This window comes from Pygocentrus nattereri, chromosome 13, assembly GCF_015220715.1.
Source record: "Pygocentrus nattereri isolate fPygNat1 chromosome 13, fPygNat1.pri, whole genome shotgun sequence".
Classification (NCBI taxonomy): domain Eukaryota; kingdom Metazoa; phylum Chordata; class Actinopteri; order Characiformes; family Serrasalmidae; genus Pygocentrus; species Pygocentrus nattereri.
Genome location: NC_051223.1, coordinates 23,709,956 through 23,730,160, shown reverse-complemented (window position 1 = coordinate 23,730,160; position 20,205 = coordinate 23,709,956). Strand labels below are relative to the sequence as shown.

General features: G+C 38.3%; 1 protein-coding gene across 1 annotated transcript; it reads left to right on the top strand.

Moving 5' to 3' along the window:
* The first annotated feature begins 243 nt into the window (after positions 1–243).
* On the top strand, positions 244–11,606 carry rab40b (RAB40B, member RAS oncogene family). The gene is made up of 6 exons (XM_017724332.2): positions 244–910; positions 5,439–5,499; positions 6,288–6,348; positions 7,764–7,841; positions 8,285–8,507; positions 10,546–11,606. Exons 1-6 carry the CDS (start codon positions 739–741, stop codon positions 10,815–10,817), a joined length of 867 nt encoding a protein of 288 aa, XP_017579821.2. The 5' UTR covers positions 244–738; the 3' UTR covers positions 10,818–11,606.
* Positions 11,607–20,205: the final 8,599 nt, after the last annotated feature.

Genomic DNA, 20,205 nt, shown 5'->3' with positions numbered 1-20,205 from the left:
GCTCCTGAAGTTGAGCATAGCTGACTCGGGATCGAGCAAAATGACCCCACGCTGTCCAAACTAAAGGACCTCCCGCGTCGCTACTGATCCAGAATCAGCTCTATCCGACCACAACAGAGCTTGGCAACGCAGTTTAGCCACACCCTCTCCTGTGCCAAGTAGGCGGGTCTGGAATTTCATGGACACGCTTGGTGACGAATGAAAGGAGAGAACTGGCCCTAGCAACTCCGGCGGAGAGCCAATCAGGACTCAGCTTGGGAAGAACTTTCTGTTTTTTTCCCCTGTTGAGGGAAGCTGAAGCTACAGTGGAATCCAAGCAGATGATCTCAATGGACGAGTGTGACGAGGAGGAGAAAAGGAAACAGAGAAAGGAATATAGTCTTGAGAGCACATAGTGTCAAGAGCCTACGAGGTATTTCGAGTTCGTCTGTCGTTGTGGAAGAACCGGTTCGTTTACGGGATAACTATAAGAACTGGCTAAACGACAGTTTGTGCTACGTTAGTGCGTTTATTCCCCTTCAGAATAACGTCGTTCCTCGACAGCATCTTAAGATCTGACTAGACCTGAATCCGTCTTACAACTGAGCTGGAGTGGGAAGAATTGTCTTTGCCATGTGTGGGAAAGAAAGACAAGTGAACGTATAGGTTTGGTGTCATGCAGGAAACAATAGAGCGACAGGTCTGAAATTGTGTACAGAGAAAAGACAGACAGAGCACAAATGAAAAAGATGATCCATAATGGGACATCGGAGTGACACATCTATGAAGATGAGCCACAGGAGCAGCCCCGCAAAAGCGTATGATTTTCTGCTGAAATTTCTGCTAGTGGGAGACAGTGATGTGGGAAAGGGGGAGATACTGGCCAGTTTGCAGGATGGATCCAGTGAATCTCCCTATGGATATAACATGGGTGAGTAATCAAGAAGATATAGCAGTAGTTGACTAATTTAAGCTACTACCTACATCTGACCAGATGCTGCTTTACATGTTTTCCCACCCCTCATTATGAATTTGTCTGTATAGTAAAAGGTCCTGCATCTAAAATGCTACCAGGGAAGTGCACTGTGTGAAATTGAAAAGTTTCTATAAAAAGTAAGACTAATAAGGTGGGGGAAATGAATAAATACAAAATAAATAAATGTAGAGTTTCTTCAGTGTCTCATAAAAGTCTTTAATATAATTGTATTTGTATTGTCACAAATTATTATATGGATTACATTTACTACATAATGCAAAATAGCTTAACAACAGCATTCAAAGTGTTGCTCAGATAGCAGTGCTTGTCCTATGTTTAGGGAAGCATGTTTTTTTTTAGTTTTACTATGTGTGTGTTTTATAACTTTCCTCAGCATTTAGTTCGAAATTTTAGGTCAGGAAGTGACGCGTATGTTTTTATCATGATTAGTAGTTGAACTCTGGTAACCCACAGCCTGTTTGGAAAAAAATAGCTGCTCCCCTGAGACAAATCAGCTTCAGTGAAATGCCATGGGGATAACACATAACTGGGAGCACTATTTCATTGGTTGTGTGTTTTAAAGAGCAAAAAGTGTGTCTCCTAAACTAGTATTGTTGCCAGCCCCGAAGGTTGATATGGAAGCTTAGGGATTGTTTGCAGTAAAAGTGCTGGCAGTGTTAAGTAACTTTTTGGCTCAGTTCATCCCAACACTGCTCCACTTGAGCACATTTTGTGGTTGTTTCAACCCCGCCACTACATATCTTCTGCTTAACTGCCCTCGTTGGGAGTATTCAGATATGTGGTGGTCTTTTATTGTGTTGTGAGCGCAACATATTGTGTCTTGAAAGTGTGGAAAGATTTTGTCCACTGCCATTTTCAATGTGTGCTTGGTCAAAGTCCAGGTTCTGTCAGAGTATTCTGAGCCTCATTTGCGCAGGTTAGATTACACTGGTGCTGTTTGGGACGAGGAGATTGCCCCCACCAACAGATCTAGTTACTGTGAACGTTGGACCAGCATTTAATGTGATTGACAGCTTGTTCACCAAAGGTCAGAGGGTAATGGAGCCCAGAATACGTTTCATAGCTGCTCTGTGTTCACCTGTGCTGTGCAGTGGTACTTTTAGCAATGAGTGCTCCTCATATGAAGCACAGAAGGTTGTAGTTTAAAAAAAAAAAAAAGCAATCTGTCATGTGCTGCAGAGAAGAAAAAACGAAGCATTAATAATAATTACATAAGAGAGTAATTGCTGGTTGTGTTTACTGTGTGTGTGTATTTTTTTCCAAATTCTTCAATAATTACCAAATAATTTCAGTAATCACAGACACCACCTCCTTCCAGACAGACCCAGTTCGGTTGTTATCTGTTGATATTGCCTAATGTTAAATCCAAACCAGTCCTTGCTCATATTCCTTGTGGGAGTGCGAAGCATTACGCCACCATCTACGCCTTCAAATTTCGCAGTTGGTTCATCTACATCATCGTTGGCAGAATTTTCCTTCTTAGGCCTGTAAGTGCAGCTGCCAAGATACAAATATTCTACAAACTGACTCTCGACTAAATCCAAGGTCCAGAGCAGATTGCAGACTTGTGATTCATTTTAAAAGATTGGAATTAGTATGGTATAGATTTTGGGGGGGTCATCTCTTTCATAATTGATAACCACGCAGTGCTGTGAGCTCGCAGAAGGCTCAGTTGTGATTTCAGTCTGGAGCAATTATTAATATTGTCATAACCTCTTATGTAACTCTGCTTTCCTCTGCTCCCAGGCTCTGAACAAGATGTAGCTACAGGGACTATGGACACAGCCAAGGTTTTCTGGCAATAAAAGAGCAGAATATTCAGATGTTTGTCTAAGCACTTTTTTGTGACTCTCTTTAGTGAGTTGTGTTTTGGGGTGAGTGTTTATAGAAAGTGCTCTCTATCTCATAGTCTGGTCCTCAGTGTGGCTGTGACAAATGAAGCTTCTCAGCTGCTCTTCTGCGTGTTGATGCTGTAAAAGAAGCTGCATAGCTGAAGAATGAGCCAAATGTTCCTCTTGCTACCAAGGCCTCTGGTGTATTCCTCAACCTCTTTTGACTGAACTTAACTCTGAGGTCAGATGGTCAGAAACTCTGGTATGAAATCCTGGCTTGCCCATGCACTTGGTGCGCGCTTAGGTCGATGGCAAGCCAAGTCAAGCTAACAAAATAGCCAGTCTCCTCAAAGGTCCAGGGAACACAGAGGGTGTTTGTATTGCGCTTTGGTGTGTTCAGATGCTCGTGTGCTGTTGTACCAGGGAGCGTGTGCCAGTGATGGTTCTGCACGACTGAGCTTAAGCTTGAGAACGTCATCACCTACTAAAGCTTTCAACTTCCTACTGCTCACTCCTGTTGGTTCTATATGTGTCATCCTGTCAGAAAACATCCGTGCCTCGTTGCTGTGTGGTGTAAAGGGAAGAGAAAAGAGGTGCACGGAACTGGATAATTGCACAGGGAGACAGCAAGTGGTGGTGAGAAAAAAAAAATCTGTCGAGATGAATCAGAGGTTGCCCACACAAACAGGAAGACTGCATTTCTTACTTTTCAATTAAAAAATCTATCACACTGGTAGTTTGTTGGAGCTGCACTCCAGGATTCAGTATATATATTATCTTTGTCCAAAAAACAAAAATCTGAGTGAGGGTACCCTTATGAAAAAGAACAGTAGTAATACTACATGAATTACTACAGGATTTCTATAAGAATATAAAAATAGACAGGATATTACACACTACACTATAGACTACTACAAGACAGAACTACAGAAATATTATAGGAGGTGAAAATATTATGTATTATTACAGAAATATATAACGCAACAGAAATCCTATAGTTTCTTATAGTGCTCCTACTACAGATCTTTTCTGCAAGGCAGAGTTTCACATCGTGGTCTGCGGGAACCTATAATTTAATTAAAAGTCATGGTAATCTGTTTATTAGAATATTTGTATTATTATTTGTATATGTTAGCCTATAACCTTCAAATACATTGTTATTTCCAGGTCACTGGCCATGATCTCATTCTCAAATTAATTTTGGCTGAGTTTATAATGGGGTAATTTGGCTCCAGTCTGGCAAAGGTGGATATTTCAAAGCCCTGTGCTGTCACTAAGATATGCCTCAGAGAGGGAGCATGTATATTTCCACAGTATTGGCTTTCAGCCTGGCTGTCACAGAGGAATGTATGATGGGTCATGGAGCTCCTCAGAAGTGATCTGAGTGATCACTATGTGTGTGTTTGTGTTTGGAGTCAAAGACCACTCAGATATGACACTAAGCACTCCTAACAATCAAAGAGATGTCTTTTAAGCTTTGCCTTTGTTAATACTGTACCCCTATTGTGTTATTCATGGTTGCCCGGAGACTGTTCTACGTGAACAGAGGAATGACGAGCGAGATGCAGATGAAAGCGGACATATTTCTGTTACCTTTTATCCTGGCATCTGCATAAAACATGGACAAAACCCATTTAGTAATTTTAAATGGAGCCCTGCTGGCCCCCTGACGTACTAAAGGATAATTTTACCATCTTTTAAACAGGTTATGCTTTAAAAATACTACTTATAAATAAACTGAGGGGCCAACAAGAATCTAAAACTAGTAGGGGTGGGCAGTAGATAGATAGACACACAGACAGACAGATAGACAGACAGGCAGATAGATAGATAGACAGACAGGCAGACAGGCAGATAGATAGACAGACAGGCAGGCAGATAGATAGACAGATAGACAGGCAGATAGATAGATAGATAGACAGACAGACAGGCAGATAGATAGACAGACAGACAGACAGGCAGATAGATAGACAGACAGACAGACAGGCAGATAGATAGACAGACAGACAGACAGACAGGCAGATAGATAGACAGACAGACAGACAGGCAGATAGATAGACAGGCAGACAGGCAGATAGATAGACAGGCAGATAGATAGACAGACAGACAGACAGGCAGATAGATAGACAGACAGACAGGCAGATAGATAGATAGACAGACAGACAGACAGACAGACAGATACTTTATTGATACCGAACAAAAGTTAGCAATAGTATGTATGGCAAAAACATGACAAAATGACACAAATATTTTCAGGATACACAATACGGATCGTGATATTTAATTTTTCTGAAGTTTGCTATGTTGAAACAGGCAAAAAGTGATGAATAATGGCACATTTAGAGAATACTACTGAAAACAATGAACAGTGATTTTTTTTTGTGTGTACATACTGTGCTGCACTAAATCTAATTAAACAAGACTTATTATGCTCTCTTTGTAATGAAACGTGCAGTTGTTTAGTGTTCTTTAGTGACTTTAGTAGCAACGATATCCATGATATGCTCTGGAAAGCATATTGTGACATAACATGACGAATTCTCATGACAATGTGGCAGTTTATCATGATATTATTGATATTATGAGATTGCCCACCCCTAGTAATTCATTTGCTTTGTTGTCTTCTGCAGGGATCGACTATAAAACAACCACTATACTGCTTGATGGGCGCAGAGTTAAGCTGCAGCTTTGGTGAGTATATCTGCATCAGAATGAGCACAGCTACAGCTACAGCTGCCAGATTTCCAAATCAATTGGAAGGAAGTGACAGTCGCAGCTTTCAGTCTTTTCCAAACACATGTAGAACAGTTTTGTTCATGGCTAACCCATTTTTTTGTGTTCATGCATGAATTTGAATTTGCATTTGATCCTGTGCATGTTTAAGGCATGTTTAACAGCAGTGCATAACAGTTAGTAAGTATAACAGTTGAACAGTGATGAGAAACTGGAGATTGTCCCTGCAATTGTACTTTGTGCAGGATATGCAGCAAAGATCTTTTGGTCAGTGAAATATGAAGAGAACATGCCAAAAGTCTGAGTATGTAAATTATACCATTGCTCAACACAATTTTCCAGTGAAGCGTACAGCCAAGTCAATCCTGCCAAGCATGCCCACAAGCCTTATTTAAATTCTAGAATATTTTTAGAGGCCTGCACTCTCACTTGAGTCAGCCTTAAATTATTAATTATATCTCAGCAGATGAGGCATCTTAGTGAAGAGTGTTTATAATAACTCATCCTGTACCCCTGGTGCCATACTAGTGCATCTCGGCCACTTGTAGAGCTAAGCCATGTACTGTAAATGATTCAGAAAGCTCTGCTCCTACTCATGGTTTGCTGCTCTGGCACCAAGCACCAGGAGCCAATCACTTAACAAAATACAGGCCCGAGAGCAACCACAGAAAAAGCTCCTGGAAAGCTGGAGGAGAACAAGAACATTGTAAAGTGAATGCTGTTGTTTTGTTGTTGTTCTTTCGTAGGGACACATCTGGACAGGGTCGCTTCTGCACCATTTTCCGCTCTTATTCCAGAGGAGCACAGGTATGCTCACAGACAGCAGATTTAACAGATAAGAACTAGGGATGCACCTTCTCTCTCTCTCAGAACCAATTCTGATATCTAATATCTCAGAATATTAGCTGATACCACATGTGAGTCTGAAACCACTGCACTGTTAAAGGAATAATTGAAATGATTTTCCACTTACCCCACATGCAGTTGATCAGTAGAGACATGATTAGTTTTTATTTTTATTTTGCTTCTTTAGTTTTGAACTGGATCTATGAGGCTAATGTTGCTAAAACTGTAAGTTAATAGACCAAACCATTTCCATACATACATGCAGATGATGATGTCGCTCCAGTTTAGTTTATGTGTAAATAAGGTCTGTCCATGCCCTTTACTAAATTATGTTGTTCTAAATGACTATATGTAGCTTATCGATGTGATTTGGTGCAAATATATGAAGATGCTGGTGTGTATTTGTGGAAACTGTTTTGGTGACTATTCTAATGTTAGCACCGTTAGCCTGGCAGCTCCAGTTCTACATTAAAGAGGTAAAACATGGACACAACATGTCTTGACGTATCGACTATTTGTCGGGGAAGTAGAAAATCATGGAAATTAGAATTTTTGGCACTCAATTCCTCTGAGGCACATGCTTTGGTGTAGCAAACAAAGTAAATATTAAAATATGAGTGGAGATGAGCATACATCGAAATCATTTCAGGATGGTAAAAATTGCTCAGTAATCTTGTTCTAAAAAGTTTAGAAAATTGCACTTTTACAGTTTTATAATATCCATGACTAAGAAACAGTATTTAATGTGGATCAGGACAGATGAGGTCAGTACTGGTGCCAATACTAATGCAGAAAATCAGATCAGTACATCTAATAAAGTACTAATAAAAAACAAAGATTTTGAATCTCCTCCAGACTACTGTTATTGAATCCTATTGAAAATTCCTAAAACAAGCAGAGAAAGGATCTGGGCATTAAACATTTGGAGCTGTTGATAAAATTCAGTGTTTTTATTCAGTGTTGTTAAATGCTCCACCCAGGGGTCAGCAGTTCCTGTTCAAAGTCTGGTATGTGGTAAAACAGGGTGGGCTATTACTGTTGAAGTGACATTTTCCTGTTCTGGCTCATGCGCCCATCATAATAATACCCACAGTGAGAGGAAATGACACTGCAGTTGCCCCGCTATTCCATGCACATAGATTGATTAAACTGTTCATGTCTTCTCTGTTGGATCTAATAAAGTATTTACTGGATCTAAAGCTAAAAGGTTCAGAAAGTAAAGGGGTTTACAGCATATTTAGAGCAGATCCAAAAATTCATGTTCATCCAGAAGATTACTGTCTAATTTTAGTGCAAGATTTCTTAGATCTATATTACTTAACTCTAAGTAACTCTTTCATGTAATGTAATATACTGTCTGATATAATGCATTTCAGGGTGTTATCCTTGTGTATGACATCACAAGTCGCTGGTCCTTTGATGGAATTGACAGATGGATTAAAGAGATTGATGAGGTGAAGTGCATTTACATCCTGAGCTTCACATTATTTCACAAACACATTTTTGGACTTGATCACACCTGTAATTTAGCGAATGTGATTACTATACAAGACATCATAGGTAACAACTGCACTTGTCGTTAATTGAGTGTGTTTAAGATTTGTGTAACTCTAAATTATGATCATCCAAGTTATTATTCTCATATAACAGAATCCTTTAACTGATCTGCACAGCCTTCAAAAGAACTGAACAAGAGCATGCATTGTTTATAGCTGACTGTCAGTTACTTTTCTTTCTGACATTCTAAGGACACCAGAAATTACATGGATATTTGTGAAGTAGCAATGATATGGCAATACTTATAATACCTAAAATACCAATGATACTGAACTGTTTATTTTGGTTTGGTGAGAACTGATTGAAATATAACTCTGACTTATTATTACTTATTCCCCAGCATGCACCAGGAGTGCCCAAGATCCTGGTGGGGAACCGTCTACACCTGGCCTACAAGCGTCAGGTGACCACAGAAAATGCCCAGGCCTTTGCAGAACGTCTGGGGGTCACTTTCTTCGAGGTCAGCCCTCTGTGCAACTTCAACATCACAGAGTCCTTTACTGAATTGGCTCGCATTGTTCTAATGCGTCACGGCATGGAGAGACTCTGGAGACCCAACAAAGGTACCCAAAGTGTCCCATGATGTCAATTACTGACTAAAACTATTTAAATCATTTACAGTTTATCGGTTATTTATGTATTACTCACATTGCCTTTGAAAAGATTAATGTTTGTAAGACACAGAACACAGTACTTGCAAAAGGGGGTTATTGTAATTTATTTTTTATTTGCCAGCGCATGGGGATTACTAAAATGTATGTCACCATATGGGCATGAAAATATGTCAAGCACAGTGTGCCTGAATTTATTTTGAATGCATTTAGATAAGCAATCCCAGCTCCCATTTAAACCTAAGATAGTCATAACTGAGTGACCACATAAACTTGCACAGCAATTACGTACGCGGCCAAAGAATGCTCAGTAAGCCAAAAGAATTCAAGGTTTTTAGAAAAAAAAACTGCTAAACTCACTTTGGAGACACCCAGTGGTCAGATACCAAAGCAATGTCCATATGACTCAATCTAGCCTAAGCTTTGATGTCTTGAATGCCTTGCCTTTAAACAAAGCAAGGCACGACAGGTAGATCCAGAATAAAGAAAATGAAAATTTTTCATAACCTGTTTTACATTATGACTTGTGAGTGGAAGCCTTAAAGGTTTATTTTGACTGTTCTTTTTAAGGCCACTAACAAGGACAATTCAGCACTTTCAGTCTTTCAGTTCAGTCTTCATCTGATCCTTGTATAGTCCTTGAAAGGCATTTTTTGTGTCTTGGGTCATGTTTGTCCTTCATTACTGCAAATGCCACAGTAACACTCTGTACATATTAACATTGTTTAAAGGGAAGTTTTAAAAATTCTGCATAAGTCAATCTTTGAGATGCAAACCAAGCCATTCAGAGTGGTTTGATGTGAAATGCTCTGTTCTAAAGAATCTTACTGAGCCACATTTTCTTTACAGTGGTGGTGATACTAACCAGGAATCACAATGTCTACCACACAAATATAGATAATATATTTATTATCCAAAATGTCCAGTGAATCTACATGTATATTTAATGCAGAAATATAGTGATGGATCTGAAAAATGTTTTCTACGGGTACCATTTTGCCTTTCAGTGCCTTGTAAGCACCTCTCCTTCATGGAGAGTTTTTAAATAATACATTTTAGACCAAAACCTTCTTTCAAAATGAGCAGAACACAATGTCTCAGGCATAAGGCAAAGTATTCCCAACAATTTAATGTAATACATATCTGTGAGGGAACTTTTAGGGGGACTAAACTCTTCAGACATCTGGTTCATGTCACCACCACTGTGAGCAGTTCTGTCACAGTAAGCTTGTCTAGAACGGCCCATTTTACATCTAACCATTCTGGATGACTTTGTTTACATCCTTATGATTGAATTATGTACAGAAACTTAAGATCATCAAACACTCTGGCTGGCTCTTTGCAAGACTGAATGAACACAATGTTTTACTTTTTTTTTGGGGGGGGGTGTAAAAATACATAAAATATATAAAAGTTCCATAACATTTGCACATGCCACATTTTATGTTTTATTTTTCTTTTCTCCCCAGTACATTAAAGTCAGCAAAGTAACAATTATTGTTGATTAACATGCAGAATTGTGAGAGTGACTCATAGGTGTCAAATTCAGGTCCAGAAAGTAAAAGTCCTTCCCAGGATTTTGTTCCAACAGGCTGGCTTCTCTAGTTAGATCACACCACCAGCAGAGCTGTCCAGCCTGTTGGAACAAAATCCTGGGAAGGATTTTTACTTTCTGAACCTGGATTTGACACAACAAAACATGTCATTTGAATAGTTGCATGTAAAACTTTTGCAGACTATACTATATCTGCATCTGTATGTATAAAACTTGTACTATAGATATTGTCTTTTTGTTATTTCACAAAGCAGGATTTCTCAGTGAGGACTGTCCATTAAGAATATCACTCTCTTGATCTTTGTCTTAAATTTTCTGGCAAAGTATAAAATCCTGCTTTGTTAAACACTTCCCAGGTGGCATCTTTCAGACAACACTGATGGATACTTTGAACATATCATGCATCTCTCTGTCTTTCTCTGTGTTTCTGTGCAGTGTTAAGTCTGCAAGACCTGTGCTGCCGTTCTATCGTCTCCTGCACTCCGGTGCACCTAGTGGACAAACTCCCTCTTCCTGTTGCCTTAAAGAGCCACCTCAAGTCCTTCTCCATGGCCAACGGCCTGAATGCCCGCATGATGCACGGACGCTCCTACTCTGTTATAGCCAGCAGTGCGAAGAAGAGGAATGGAACAAAAAAATCCAAACTCATCTACCCACCCCTGAGCCCATCCCAGAGCTGCGCAAGGACCAGCTGCAAGATATCATAGTCTAATGACACAGCCTGCACTCGCAACATAAACACACAACCACAGTTTACAGTATGAGGCAATGCTCAAAGTCAACAGGGTTTTACTTCAGTGAAGATGTGTCCCAGTGACTCATGGCAAATAGTGCCCGTGATCATTTCAATCCACCCAGATACTTGGGGGTGCATTCCCTGTACTGGATCTGAATGTGATTTCTCAAAGAGATTAAACAGACCCACAAGAAGGGATTTGTTTCAGAGTGTGAAGCCACTATTTCACCATATTTTGCATATATGTACAGAATATTTCATCCTGTTTGTAAATGATGAGTTAGAAATGTGAATGGTACTGCATTTTGGCATTGAGGACAAAAATATTTTCTGAGCTTGGACCAAGCAAGCATGAGGGCAGAGAAAACGGTCCTGTTTTTTGAATATTTCAATTTTCACAGTGGACCTAGTTGATGATACCAGCTTGTTTTCTAACTTTTATTCTAATGCTCTTCAGGGTACATGTATTGAACAAACATCAGTGTTGAGAAATGCAGCTCTTTGTATTGTGTATTTAAGTCATGTTGTTTGATACTATATTGTTATTATTCTTAATTATTGTAATGCACTTGAACAGTGAACGATATTGTAATATTTTATATGGAGTGACACCAAAGACATGGCAGAACGAATATGGAGCTTACCAACGCTTACTAATAGTTTGTTATGGATTCGCTACAGACACTAATATTTCAATTACACTGCAAATCAACAGGAATTCCTAACTAGATATCTTTTTTTTTTTTTTTTTTTTTTTTTAATAAAAGTGTGTTACCAACAAGATAACTGACTTGATTTTGTTTTCCAGATCCCAGCCAAGCCACCACTAGAGGGTAGTATTGTATTTTGTTTTTAAAACCTAAAGGGATCTTTGCCACTGTTTTAGATTAAAAAGAAAGACTGGATCCAGTTGGTTTTATGCTTAGGCTGGAAGAAATCTGAGGGGGGGTGGATCTATCGTAAACAGCAGTTAGTGCTAAATTACTGCATGCACATGAGGCATAAAAGCCACAGAAAATTCTTTATTGTAGGAAGAACTATAACACTGTAGGGTACTGATGAGAGGATTGGTTGTGTATAGTGTGCTCTCTGCAAGCTTTGTGGTGCAGTCATCTGTAGACATGAAATCTTACCTCTGTGAGAGCTGCTGTCAGCAGAATACCAAAAACTGTCCCCATATCTTTTGCACATCAGTCCCACGGCACATCAACATAATGCACTGTTTATACAGAAATACAGCAAGCACCATCAAGTTCACCAGCACAGACAAGTGAAATCTGAAATCCTAGCAGTATTCATTGACACATGAAATAAACATTACTCTTTGTAGAACGAGCCAGTTATCTTTATCTCAGACTGAAAAAACAGCACATCCCTCAAGGCAGAAATTATACAACATGCCAAAATAAAATGACACGACATTCAATTTCCCACCATGCCCTCTCACCCTTTCTGTGTTCACTTCATGTCCAGACCCCATAAATTGCTGTGTTGACATTCACTGAAAATACACCAAGCTTTGATGGTATAGTGTTTGAATTAGTGCACAAAACTTCTAGATTAGGTTAAAATGATACTCTTCTGGTCAGCATTTATTTGATCAGATAATCACATTAAAATAAATATAAATAATACTAATACAATAAGTACTGATTTTACATACTCGAGTGTGTTTGTTTAACCACATTTTCTAAACATCTCTTTGTAGCAGCCTGGTATTATTTGTAGTTATCATCTAATGCCTGGTTTGGCTAAGCAATACTTCATTAGCTTAATTTAACAAAATCATGCAGTGACTGGGGACCTCCAGAACAAATCTGGTACCAAACCTGGTCAAACCTTGTACTTCTAACTAGGTCACAAGATATCCATTACGTTTTTGGCCAAAAAAGTTCTTGTTACTTTTCACTGTATTTATTTATGTTTATTCACATTTATTCTAAATGCTTTCTCAAGCATATGTGCTTTCACACATATCGACAAGATAAATGGCAATGGCATTTAAATGATGTGCTCAGGTCCTTAAAATGTTTTGCACAGTACTGTATATCATGTTAAAAATCATGTTACTCAGTTACATATACTCAAGCAAAATTTTGATGGACTTGTATGGACCCTGAGAATGTTCATATAATAATACTATTACTTCTACTCAAGTATATTTGTGAGGTGAGGAGTTTAGACTGGGTACAGTCCACTTTGAGCTTTAGCATTTTCATTTTGTCCAAGAGCGCATCAAAAAGAAAAGAGAAGAACCCAACAAACTTCATTTCAGACACTGATAGATACTGGATGAAGTTCTGTTGCAGTTTTATGTTATTCGGTACTTCCGTATGTTTTTGACCTGCTCCTTTTGTGCTTCTACTCAAATTTTTAAAAAATACTTTTACTCCAACATCACAGTTTTAAATGAAACAGCATCATGTAACTGAAAAAATGGTTCAGTGAAACCTTTTAGAGTTTCACTGATTAAACCCATTTTACAAAAACCAAAAAGTAACATGAAAATGAAAATGTGAATGAAAACATGTTTAAAAAATAGAGATAAGTTTGTAGTATTATATCTTTAAAGAGGTCTCTGATTTTATCTGTTCTTCTGCATGAGCAGAGGTTCCTGCAGATGGCGTGCTTATCACGCTGGAAGACTGATTTGAGTCCTGCAGCCTACAGAGATCCAAATTTATTAGAAAAGACTGCCAGGTGTCTCCAAAGAGATCCAACTAATGTAATACTGACAAACACTGGGGAAAAAAATAATGAATGAGGATTAAGGATAGCTTAATGATTGGAGCAAGGCTCTTGGTGCCTTAGTGATAGATGACGCTTCTAACTATTTGCCTATACAACTTGTATTATGTATTGTACATGTTTGCCTTAAGATATTATTAACTGTGTGAAATAAAAAAGCTTTTTCCACATGTTCCAAAGCTGAACGTCAAAACTAAGTTTACTGAATCCAATGAATTGAAAACTGAATTTGAAGAGACATTGTCTTTGGATATGTGGGTTCATGGTTTTGAATAGGAAACTCTCAAGAGCACACTGATAAATGAGTCTTAAGGACAGGCCCATTCTGAAACTTATGTTGCATGACCTTGACACCATAAAACAAAAGGCTCACCCAAACATGGGTGGGTAAAAGCAGACAGGTAACACAAGCTTATTCCCATATATAGTAGTGCTTCAGATAAGTGGAAATGTCAAGTGGGAGTTATGGGATCATTTTTAGTGGCCTGAAGAATGGAAACCCCCTCATGTACTGGTCAATTGGCCTTCAAATGGACTTGCTTCAAAGTGATGAGTTAAGGCAGGGTCAACAACTGGAAAGGCCATCTGAGAATACAACTGAGAATGTAAGAACTCAACAAAGGTCTACACACCTACACACAATAAGATGTAAGACTTCCTTAGATCTTTAAATCATAGTCACACAAAGCTCTTGGGCCCCCCACACGTCTTACAATAAAAAAGGATCACAGTTACAAAAAAAAAAAAAAGATTATTTCTCATAAGGAGCCATTAATGATACGATGAGTGCTGAGAGGCATTTATTTAACTTATTTAGTCGTTACATATTTAAGTCATTACACACTTCATCCATCTCCACTCTTTGAGCTGTAAGGACCCCCAAGGCCCCTAATAGTAAAAGGTCTTTTGGCACTGGCCCCACTGGCCCAGTCATTAATTCTTTTATGAATATTCATATAGAGTACCGGTGGATAATTATAGATCTAGGCCTTCAGTTTGTGCCATAAATATCAAAACATGTTAAAAATATGAGGGAAAAACCCACCTCAACCATAATGTTAACTTCTGAAAGCGTTCCAGTAGGATTCTTGTAGTTTGTTAGCTCTAAGCTAATGGCAATTCACATCAATATTTCCTAAAAAGGCTAAAGTTAGAATTTTCTATTTCATCTTGAACAACGCAGCAGTCACATGCTAGTACATTTCGGCACCATAAATTAACTGCTGCAGGGTTTAATGTGGCGGTTCTAGATTAAACACAGGCAATAGAAAGCATCTGACATTCCATGTTTTACTTGAAGCTTGTGATAGACATATTAGCAAATATTTAAATATTTGCTGTAACCAATTGGAGAGCTACCTAATCTTCCTAGATACCACTAAGAAAAACGGTTCTTGAATCTAGATTCTTACCAATTTTCTGCCTGCTGATTCAAGAATTTAACACTTTTGTTTCTATAGTACTTGCAGAGTTTAGAACCTCATTTCCAAAAACAGTTGGGACGCTGTGCAAAATGTAAATGAAAACAAAATGCAATGATGTGCAAATCATTTGTATTATGATAAATATAAACCTTATATTTAATTGAAAATAGTCCAAAGACAACATATCAAATGTTAAAACTGAAAAATTATACTATTTTTTGAAAATCATTTGCCCATTTTGAATTTGATGCCAACATCACGTTCCAAAAAAGTTGAGACGGGGGCAACAAAAGGTCGGTAAAGTTGTGTAATGCTAAAAAAACACCTGACAGTTAACTGGCCACAGGTCAGTAACATGACTGAGTATAAAAAAGGATCCCAGAGAGGCTGAATCTTTCAGAAGTAAAGATGAGCAGGGATTCACTACTCTTTGGGCAAATAGTGCAACAATTAAAGAATAACATTTCTCAATGTAAAATAGCTAAGAAGTTTTGCTTTTATCATCTATAGTACATAATATCATTACAACATTCAGAGAATCTTGAGAAATCTCTGTATGCAAAAGAAAAACAAAAAAAAAACAGTATTGGCTGGTTGTGATCTTTGGGCCCTCGGGCGGAACTGCATTTAAAACACGTGATTCTGCAGCGGAAATCACTGCATGGGCTCAGAAACACTTTTGAAAATGACTGTCTGTAAAAGCAATTTGTTGCTGCATCCACAAATGCAAGCTAAAACTCTAAAATGCAAAGAAGAAGCCATCCAACCTTCTCTGGGCCCAAGCTCATTAAAAACGGAGGTGAAGTGGAAAAGTGTCCTGTGGTCGACGAATTAACATTTGAAATTCTTTTTAGAAATCATGGATACTGTATCCTCTGGGCTGAAGACCACTCAGCTTGTTATCAGTGCACAGTTTGAAAGCCAGCATTCATGAAGGTGTAGGGGTGCATGGTATGGGTGATGTGCACATCAGTAAAGGCACTATTAATTCTGAATGATATATACATGTTTTGGCAACATATGCTGCCATCTAGATGACATCTTTTTCACAGAAGGCCTTGATTATTTCAGCAAGACAATGCCAAACCACATTCTGCATGTACTACAACAGCATGGCTCAGTAGTATAAGAGATCAGGTGCTAAGTTGGGCTGCCTGCAGTCCAGACCTGTCACCACTGGAAATATTTGCTGCATTGTGAAATGAAAAATTTGAGAAAGGAGACTGCGAACTGTTGAGCAGCTGAAATCCTATATCAGACAAGAATGGAAAAACATTTAACTTTCAAAACTACAGCAATTGGTCTCCTCAGTTCCCAAATGCTTACAGACTGTTGTTAAAAGAAGAGGTGATGAAACACAGCAGTAAACATGACCCTGTCCCAACTTTCTTGAAACGTGTTGTTGACATAAAATTCAGAATGGGCATATATTTTTCAACAGTAACATTTCTCAGTTTCAACATTTGATTCAACATCAGTTTCAACATTCAACAGTCTTTCCACTTTTTCCAATGAAATATAGGGTTTAAATAATTTGCACATCATTGCATTTTGGTTTTATTTACATTTTGCACAATGTCCCAACTTTTTTGGAAGTAGGGTTGTAAACTCTGCAAGTACAAAACAAGTGTTAAATTCTTGAATCAGAAGTGGAAGTGTGGTTGTTAATACAAGCATGATTCTGCTGAATAAAAATGAACCAAAATCAACAGACATGGATTTGAAGGCACAGAAGGCCATGAGGGTTTCCGTCAGCAGAATATTATGTATTCTGCTTTACATTACTGTTGCGGACACATGAAATTTTGTAATTCCCACTTTTGTACACCACTTAAAAGTACCAGCTGACCTTTACACTGTGTGCACACTTCATGATGGATGAGCCAATTGAAATGGTGCAAATTGACATTAAATAAAATCTCATTTAATTTTTGTATTTTTCCTTTTTTGAGAAACAAGGTTTTGACAGAAAACAGAAAAAAAATTGTAAAAATTAATTTAGATACTGTATACCACCTCTTAAATACACGCAAGACACCAATATTAAGCCATAGCTTATCATTTTGCAAATTTAAAAAAAACTTTTTTTTAACCTAACTTGATATTTTGCTAGCATTTTGGAACTGATATCTTGATTTACATCCTGGTCTCACAGAAATTAGCAAGAACAGGTGTTAATAGGCTTTCACCCCAGGCTATGTTGTTAAAAGAGTTTGTAGAGAGTTGTACTATTGAGTGACTATGTTTTGGCCACTTTGTCTTGTCCTGCACACCAGCCCAGTGTGCAGGGAGCAGACAGTCCGCAGGTGTGTCTGTGCATATGGAGCCAAACTCATCAGCCTAGCAGGCTGCCATCTGGTCAGTAAAAAAAGAGCTACCTCAGGCTTTATGATCATTACACCTATCCAGTTGTCAATTTCTTGGTTGCTGTGATCCCAATAAACCTCTCTGTCCTCATAAAAGTGAGATAATCAAGTCTGTATTATCTAGCTCTAAATAATTAATTTGCAATTAATTTAATCTGTTTAAGAGACTTGTCAAGCTATTTTTGGAAAGAAGATCCACCGTCCAATACTCCTTGCTTTCATCCAAAATGTGTGTAAGCTCTTTCAAGGACAATATGTGATTGTTTCCCCGATGTGCTTGTACAGGATGTTCATTGTCTCAGAGAATGTTTCTTCCTCTGGTTTGTCTCGGAGGGCTATTGTTTGGGGTTGACCTCCCTCGAGCCCTACGCTTCTCCTTCACCCTCCATGGACTGATTTACTGGACTTCCTCTGCTTTAAGAATTGCGTGCTAACACACACACACACACACACACACACACACACACACACACACACACACACACACACACACACACACACACACACACACACACAGTCAACTTCATAATTACTGGCACCCTGGGTAAAAATCAGTTAAACTCAACAGGCCATGAGATTAACTCATGTGGTGAATTAACTCTACGCCACTCTGAAAATATGAGAGAAATGAAGTTTTAATCGAAATAAGCTTAGGAAAAAAAAACTTAATAAAATGCAAAACCATAATTATTGACAATTATTAGCACTCCTGCATGTAGTGCTCTGTGGAACCTCCCTTTGCCAACAGCAATGAGTTTGGGTGGCCATGTAAAAAGCTCGATTCTGTTGTCACTGAAACAAATTTGCTCATATTGTCCTACTGGAAGATCCATCTGCAGCTCATTTTTAGCTTTTTGGCAGAGACAGACAGACTTTCTATAAAATCTCCTGGTATTTCATAGAGTCCTAACAATGTTCCCAGGGCCTCTGGAGGAAAACAACCCCAAAACATCACAGATCCTTCACCAATAAAAGTGAGGATGGGATTCTCTTCTGTATAACCATACTTCTTTACACAAAGCCCACCTTGAGTGTTTGTTGCCAACACTGAATGCCACCACACTCTACAAAACTCTAGGGGCTTAAGTATGGTTATATGAAAGAAAAAGCTTTCTTCTGACATGCATTCCAAATAGTTTTTTGGCTTGAAGTTGGTGTCTAATTGTAGCTTTAGTTTGTTTGATGACCCCCAGATGCTACCATTTCAACCGTGATTCTTGGATGAAAAGTTTCACTGTCTAACCATCCTCCTCACTGTGCATGGGGCAAATTACACTTCTGTCCTCATTCCAGGCATATTCATTAATTCTCCAGTGTTTTAAACTTTTTAATTATTGCCCAAACAACAGTGGATATGAGCATTTTCTGGCATGTAGCTATGTTGTATAGCAATTGCCTGATTTCTGAAGGCCAACACATTTTAGTCTCATTTCATTGTATATTCATCCTCACGTAGATGAATGAGATGAAGGGAATTTGGCCTTTGTGTCACCTCATATTTATACCCCAGTAAAACAGGAAGTGGAGTATGGAAAACCCCTCAAAAGTTTCTGAATGTATCTGATGAATATGCTTCGGTTAATTTTTTCATAAGAATTTCTACGTATTTTATGAGTGTATATGCGTCCTTTGACTAAATTGATTTTGATTAAAAGGTTTTACATTTTTCCTTGACCTTTTTCTTTACCACAGTGGCCAATGACAATGAAGATGACTGTAAATCCAACTGACCTTTTAGAATGTTTAAAAATGAAACATGCAGTCAAAACATTTATAGTGTTTACATTAATAATGCTCTGACAATGGAATAATATAGAGTGAGTGAAGAACTACAGGATGACATGACACTTCTAGCAAGAATTTTTTGCCTGTTCCAGTATCACCAGTCAGCAGACACAGATAATAGAGAAACACATTTAGTACAGAAGTATCACAATGTAAAAGCAGGAGAGGTGCAGGGTTACTTTGGGGAACCTAATTCTGTCATAGAAATATGGCAGAAGCCTGCACACTGTGAGCTGTGAGCAACCCCTCGCTCAGTCAGAAGAGGATTCGCACCTTCACAGATAAACCTCCAATTCAGTGACATGCTCTCAAACCAATTCTCTGAAATACTGAGAGTGCTCTAAGAAGTCTCTAGTACTTGAACAAAGGACACTGATGCACAATAACTTTTGCAACATTTTGTTGTATTTTCGGAACAATTCATAGCATTTAGACAAATAAATAAAGGGTGTATGTGAAAGACACAATTTAATTTAGGTTGGTTTTAATGTAGCTTTTCCTTTGGATTAGATGCACTACTCTATTGTGTTAGAGTCTGAACCTGTGACTTTCTGTGACTTCTTCAGAATTACTGCCCAAAAGCTAGTTCTATTACTTTATATGACCTCCCACTGGACAAAACCTTAGTCATTCACCTAGGGTTGCCAACTCCATCTGCAACCAATCCTTGAACATTTTTATGGAGTACTTTACTGCTCCTATGAACTCAGCTGTTAATCTGGAACTTTACATTAAATGAATAAAAATATACATTTCTGGGGGGTCCATTTTTGTCCTCCAGCAAGACCTAATTTGTAGCATCAAATTAGACAGATAATTTGCTATGGCTCACATAGAATAGAGAATTCTGAGCTGTCATGAGAGGGCCGTAGTGGCAACAACCAAACATAAGCCATTATGGACCTTCTTCTGTCAAAGAACATTAAACCCACACATATAAATAATAAAAGTATTTAATTTTTATTCCAGAAAACCTTGATCAGTTCTTTGAATTTCACAATCAATCATTGAGAGCTGGCAACCTGAAATTCATCAA

Bases quoted from the DNA above. Each gene is read 5' to 3' on its own strand.
- rab40b (XM_017724332.2), top strand. From the start codon at position 739: ATGGGACATCGGAGTGACACATCTATGAAGATGAGCCACAGGAGCAGC. The intron at 911-5,438 runs GTGAGTAATCAA...TGTCTTCTGCAG, and splicing joins TCCCTATGGATATAACATGG to GGATCGACTATAAAACAACC. The intron at 8,508-10,545 runs GTACCCAAAGTG...GTTTCTGTGCAG, and splicing joins ACTCTGGAGACCCAACAAAG to TGTTAAGTCTGCAAGACCTG.